A 6720-nucleotide genomic window follows, 5' to 3' on the forward strand; every position below is an offset into this window, starting at 1 on the left:
GTGGAGCTAGGTCTCCATGGTAACTGATGCTGTGGAGCTAGGTCTCCATGGTGTGTCCATGGCTTCGTAGTTCAGCCCTCAGGAGACAACAGAGGAGAATTTACTGGACCACCTCTCAGGTCTGGACCAGAGTCTCACCTGCAGCGAAGTGCAGCGGAGTCGACTTCCTTCCCGCCATGTCTCGGCTGTTCACGTTCTTCGCCGTCACCAGTTTGCGAACCCGCTCCAGGTCTCCGCCCCGGCAGGCCTCGAACAGCTCCCGGTTGGCCTCGCTGCCGCCGGGCTCCGCCTCCTCCGCCACCACGGGCCCCGGGGACACGGCTCCGCCCCCGAGGCCGGACACTCCAGAACACCTCCGGCCGGACGACATGGACGGAGGCGAGCAGCGTCTCAGCAGCTTCAGGCCGCCGCTTCTGGACGGTTTCGGGTGCGAGCAGCAAGCGGCCGAACCCCAGAACCCTGCAGCCGCCGAGGCCATGCAGGAGGACGCACCTGGTACCTGGACGGGCTTGAACAGAACCCCAACGTCAGAAATCACCAAGAGATTGTCTTTTGTGTTTGTGCCAGAAAAAGATGTGTATGGAGCAGTGAGAGGTCACATGACCAAAATAAATCAATAAAAGAACAACAACATAAAAGAGGAAATTAAAAGGAGAACAAATGAAATAAAAAATAAATAATGTGTTGATATGAAGAAATATGAATCAACAATGAATCCATAAAAGAAAAGGCTGATAAAAGTAGAAATATAAAGACAAATAAATACTTTTTTGAATTACGTTTTATTTCTTTTTAAAGTATTTTTAAAATCATTTGTTTGATTTTTATTTTTAACAAAGGAAATCTGAAAAATATGAGCAGCAGGAATGTCGTCGTGTGTAATCTCCTTTGCTTTTAAAGCCACATAAAAAAAAAACTAATGAATAAAAAAACAAAATAAATAAACAAAAAAATTTAAAATATAATATATTTAAAACCACAGCTTCAGCGAACAGTCGATTAGCTGTCGATTCCTCGGTTTGAGTGATTTTCTATTTAAAAACTAATTCTGTGACGTGACTCTGTTCTGGATTCCCTCTGAGCTGATGTTAGACTGAGCTCAGCAGCTGCACACCAGCATGAAGTCAGCAGCGCAGAGTCTGCTTTTCAAGAATTATTCTCAGAAATAAGACGAAGCGGAGACAACTGAGGGGACCAGCATCAGCCGGACAGAGTGGAGGAGGAAGAGGAAACCTGCATGTTTCAAATGTAAACTCCATAAAAGCAGCTTTGTGGGTTAAACACAATCCAGACTAATGAGATGTCTGATAAAAATATTTGCTCTGAAATGTAGAGAAGCACCAGAAAGTAGATCCGAGGCCCAATTTAACCAACAGAACCTGAACGTCGCACTTCAACAGAAAGGCACCAGGACGTGAGAGGATGAAGATGTTGGAGATGTGAGACACGTGAACGCGTCTGGAGCGCATCGTGACTCCCATCAGCACCGGGACACACAGGGAGACACCCAGCCGAACATCTCAAGTGTTCATTCCGGTTCCTCTGACATGAGGGGACCGGAGGAGGCCCGAGGACTCACCGGGGCTCCTGCGGGGCTCCTGCGGGGCTGTGGCCGGGGATCACCGCTGTGTGCCGGCCGCTGGCTCAGACGCTGCCCGGCGGACAGGCTCCTCCATCCCGCTGCTGCTCCGCTCTGGACGCGCTCCGGAGACACAGGCGCTCCGAGCGGATGGAAAAACACGCATCTGATGCTCAGAGGAGACGGAGAGTCCAGCAGACACCCCAACAACAAGCACCAAGGAGCGCTTCATCCCGACACAGGCTCCGGCCGGCGGGGCGGAGCTGTCGCTGCTCCATCTGGACGCGAGAGACCGCAGGAGACGAAACCGAACATCGACAACAGGAACGAAGGGAAACATTCGTCATTTCTCCCTCGAACAGACAAACATCCGGTTTTGTGTCTGATTCAAATGCGTGCCCGCCCGCCTCGCGCGCTGTGGGGACATGAATCGAGCGCACCTGCGGACTGCGCCTGCGCGGTGCGCCAGGTGTTCACAGTCTGCGCAGGTTTGTCCACAAGCTGAGGACCCTGAACGCACCACAGGAGATCTGGTGCTGCGTTCAGGGGCTCCAGTTTAATGATGGAACCATTTTTCATGTTGTTCTGGTTTCACTGGGTTCTGCTGCATGTTGCTGGAGCTGGAGGTGGAACCAGGACCTCGGCCGCTCACACTGTCTGACCGGAGGCGTTTTGGTTCCGTGTGTCTGTGGATGTGAACCAGCAGCTCAGGGCCCAGTTCTGCTGTTTAGACGGATGAACATGGATCAGTGATGAATCCTGCCTCTAACGGGACAACAGACTTCATGACATCGGATCAGAACGTCATCAGCTGTTCTGATGATCAGTTATTTTGGTGACTTTCTGAGCAAAACCCAGAAAAGGTGAACGGACTGACAGAACTCAGCAGGAACTGAATCTCTGGAAGACGTGAACTGCAGGATGTCGCTTTTATCCTCATCTTCTGCTGTTTTAAAGATAAACTAATTCCTTCGTTAGCTGAGAAGCAAACAGAGATAAAAGCGTTCAGTGTGTTTTTATTTATGGCTTCAGGACGATGGTTTTATTTGGTTTCAACAACGTGAGCATTCATGAAATACAGATTTTACATGCAGTCACATACAAGAGTCTTGTGTGTTTTTATTCTATTTCAGAGTTTCAATGAGCAGCCAAAGAGCTAATCTATCAGGGAACACTTGATAAGTGATCAACAAGTCAGTGATACATGCACACATCTGCACATTGATGAACAGTTTGTAGTTTACTGTCTGACACGTGTTAGCTCGCTGGTTGCATTCTGACGCAGCAAACAAACCTTCATCCTCAGAACATCACAGAACATCACCAAACGCCGGCCTTCAACTTATCGGCTTCTACAAAGCTTTCTGGACCGGATTCCTGTCCCCTGTCTGACGACTACAGAGTTACATTAAGGTTATATTACAGTTATATTAAGGTTATATTAAACGTGAGAATATGATGGCGCTACACAACAGACATCTTTCCGGTGCAGGAACTCGGGGAAAACATTTAGAGAAACTAAATCTTCCAGTTTTTCTGTCTCTGTTTTAGAATCCAACATCTTGTTGATTTTTTTGGTCTGAATTCGAGATGCAAAGATTTAAACTGACCAAAGAGTTGTTGTCAACCAATGAACTAATCATTAAAGTGAATAAATGGCTTGTTGTTTTGTTTTTTTAACATGGACCTGCCTGCAGTCCAAGCGACTGCCTCCTCCCATCAGCAAACAGCAGGAGGCCACCTGGTGGCAGAAGCAGGTATTACGGCTACTTCACAGCTCATTTTCTGACCTGTATTTCATTTGTCTTCTGGCTGATTAATACACTTTAAATCTTTTAAATTATTCGCAGGGCTTAATGATTGTTGTCATGAGCACCAGTAGCCTGTCTGAGGGCGGTGTCAGAGAGGACAACTGTGTCTTTACCTTGCACGGCAATCCGTCATGGCCGCTCAGAATATTTGTGCTTTATGTCCCCTGAAAGAGGTTCTACGAGGAAAGCTCCTCCCAAAGATTTCGGGCAACCTGCCGGTTCCTGCAGTGGAAAATGGCCTAATGAGGCCCTTTAAGTTTGCACTTTTATAATCAAGCTGAACTGAAACTGATGTGAATCATGCAGCACCACCTTTACAAGCACAAGAATATGCAGCTGCCTTCGGTCCAGAGCTTGAAGGCGGCATAAACAGGCTCAGAGAATTCAGTGCGGAAGGTGTGAATGTGGCTCAGCGTGTCTCCTGAGACTATGTAGTAGGACAGAGTACCTGCACGCCAGTCCAGGTACAAACCCAGCCGGGTGCAGCCAGAAGGGGGATCAGGGTAATCGGCAGAACTGCCCGGATGTTCTGCATAGAAAGTCGGTCCTGGCATCCACTTGTGGCCTACAGACCAGGCCATGTTGTTCCATCCAAGCCCAACCTGGGAACAGGTTCCTTTCCTCTGTAGGCTGCTGTAGCAAACAGCAGCAGCAGCATCAGCACCTCGGACCATGTTCAGCTCCACCTCCCAGTAACAGCGCCCAGTCAGCGGCTCTCTGCACAGAACCTGGACCACACGGTCAAACCTCTGAGGGAGGTCGGTACACGACTGGCTCTCTCCGTGAGTCGCCCTCTTGTTTCCGTTGGACAGAGTGAGGTTGCAGTGAGCAGTGTCCGGATCCAGGGTCAGATCACAGGCATCTGGTGGAGAGAACAGACCTGAACGTCATCACAGTTCATTGTCAATGGTTTCCTTTCCAATCTCCTTGTTAAGGTTTAGTGACTAAAGCTACTCAGTTAAGTTCAGTCAACAAAACTACCTGGTTAACATTAGACACCAAAACTACTTGTTTAGCTTTAGTAGGTGTTTGACTGAAGTGATCTGTTCTTTTTCAGCAGAAAGGGAAAACAAACGAATAAAATGTGACTTACACCAGATTAAATCCCGTCTGTCTTTTACGTTTTTCACATCAGTGACATCAGGCTTTGAGAAGTCATCGGTGACCAGGCTGAAGCTCCTGTAGTGGTAGATGCTCGCTCCTTTGTGTTTCTCGTTTGCAAACGCTGCCACGAGGAAGCAGAGTTGGCGGTTGTTCTTCAGAGCTTTGGCTAGGTCATGAATAACTCTGGCTTTCGGTCTCATTTCTTTTATCACTTCATCTGAGGAGAACCACTGCTCGTGGGCAGGTAGAAGGACTCCCCCAGCACCTTGTAACTTCACTGAGTTCAAGTACACAGACATTTCCTGAAGATGGGGGTCAGCAGGTTCCAGGGAGGTGAAAACAAAGCAGAGAACGTCCTCTACTCCAGGATCTAGAACCACTCTGTCCAGCTCGGACTGGTTTGAGATGATCTTTGTTCCCTCCATCATCTTGACAAGCGACCTGATGACGTTCACTTCTCTTCCCATGTCTTCGGTCCACTTGATTAACTTCTCGTGACTGAAAGGTGTCTTGTCCCGCTCAATAAAGACCTTTTGTAATTCCCACTCGCCTATTTCCTGTGCCCTGATGGAGGGGAGCTTCTCAGCAATCGTCTGTTCCAGTGCAGACCTGAAATACATGCAGAATTTCTGGAAGGTGCTCCACTTTTCTTGGATGTTTGGGAAAGCGTTGACGACTGCATCATCGAGGATATCGTTGCAGCATGCTTCCAGATGATGCAGTTCCTGCAGAGCATCTTGAATCTTTCTCAAGAGTCTGACACTGATCCCAGTGATCATCGTGGGAGCTTTGAAATGTAATTTCTTCAAAGGCATCATCCAGACCTTCAGTGGAACAACATTTTCATACTTTTCTCCCAGTAGTTTTGGAAGCTGTACGTATGTCTTCACTGCATCTGTAAATGTTGCAGGGTTGCAATCAAGAATAAAGTCTCCGTAGAACTTGCAGGTGAATTTGTCCGTCATGGCCTTTTCTTCATCTGTCAGCTTGATGTCAGCTCTCCCATCATCATTAAACGAGGGGATCTTCTTTATCACAGCGTACATGCTGCTCTGGATGTCCTGCACACTGCTGCCATCCAACTTCTCACTGTCAAACACAAAGAAAGCATTTGCCCCGTAGAGGATGCCGGTGACAACATGTGTCGCAGAGCTCTTCTCAATGACATCGATCTGTTGAGGGCTCATGGATTCGATGTTGGTCATGAACAACTGTTTGAAGATGGTGGTAACTTTGTACTGAAGCGTCACCCTGCTCTGATTCTTGAACTTCTTCTTGTCATTCAGGTACTTGGCGGATCCTTCAATTTCAATCAGTCCACTCAGGAAACTGGCCTTCAGGGAAGCATTAATGTCCAGCAGAGAGGACTTGGATTCAATAGAATCAGAAGCAGTGACTTCAAACCCACTGCTGTGCTGACGACTCTCCACTGTGTTTGCTTGCAGGGTTTGTTCATCCCACAATGAGACACCTACAGACAGAGACCGAGTGTTAACGTGTGAAAAACATAAAGTCATAAGTGATTAGTATCAATTAACTGAAAAACTAATTCAGAAAAACACGAGAGAACAACAAGGCTGTGTGCTGCCTCGTGTACTGTTTAAGGCACTTTTCCACCAAAAGCTCCAGGAACATTTTTCCTTAAAACTAATGTCCAGGAACTTTTCCATTGCCTGGTTGCCTGGTGACTACGGGCCTTCTGTGGTTTCTCTGGCTGGGGATTTGCCTCACTTTGGGGCCAGATCTGTTTTCGGCCCTGTCAGGGGCTGTGGGGGCCTGTGGTGGGGCCGCCTGAAGGCAGTGTGGTGGGGCCGCCCGGTAGGGCCGGTTCGGTGGCCATTGGCTTCGGCCGGGTGGCCGGGCTGACCTGGGGTTCTGGGCCATGGTACACCCCCGCCCCCCCCCCTGTCACAGTGGGGTTCGTTAGGGTCTTTTGTGGCTAGGTGTGGATGTGGTTTCATCTTCCTGAGGAGAAACTCAGGTGTTAATGACTCCTCCAGGATATCAGTATGTGGAACTCCCAACTTGTCAGTCAGAGCTGATGAAGCCTCTTGGATGAAGGTGGAACGTCTGACTAAGAATCTTCACAGACATACTAGACTTTGTCCTAATATGTGTGGCGTTCTGATCCCAGACAGGCTTCTGGTGACTCCGTGGCTGCAGAGTAAGTGACAGCAAGCTAGACTCGATACGATCTACAGTTAGCAGGTCAAGTACAGTGAAGGA

General features: G+C 48.5%; 2 protein-coding genes across 3 annotated transcripts in view; both read right to left on the minus strand.

The window, feature by feature from the left end:
- LOC103365053 (tankyrase-2-like) overlaps positions 1 to 370 on the minus strand; it is a 35327-nt gene extending 34957 nt beyond the window's left edge. The window contains exon 1 of the mRNA XM_008292378.1: positions 139 to 370. Within this exon, the coding sequence (XP_008290600.1) occupies positions 139 to 370 (232 nt within the window). The remainder of the gene's footprint in view (positions 1 to 138) is intronic.
- Positions 371 to 2680: 2310 nt separating this feature from the next.
- LOC103365048 (stonustoxin subunit beta-like) overlaps positions 2681 to 6720 on the minus strand; it is a 26313-nt gene continuing 22273 nt past the window's right edge. For both annotated transcript variants that reach the window (XM_008292372.1, XM_008292371.1), the window contains 2 exons: positions 4484 to 5965; positions 2681 to 4252 (listed from right to left, as the gene is read on the minus strand). In XM_008292372.1, the coding sequence (XP_008290594.1) occupies positions 3705 to 4252; positions 4484 to 5965 (2030 nt within the window). In that variant the 3' untranslated portion in view covers positions 2681 to 3704. The remainder of the gene's footprint in view (positions 4253 to 4483; positions 5966 to 6720) is intronic.

This window comes from Stegastes partitus, unplaced genomic scaffold, assembly GCF_000690725.1.
Source record: "Stegastes partitus isolate 25-593 unplaced genomic scaffold, Stegastes_partitus-1.0.2 Scaffold805, whole genome shotgun sequence".
NCBI classification, from domain to species: domain Eukaryota; kingdom Metazoa; phylum Chordata; class Actinopteri; family Pomacentridae; genus Stegastes; species Stegastes partitus.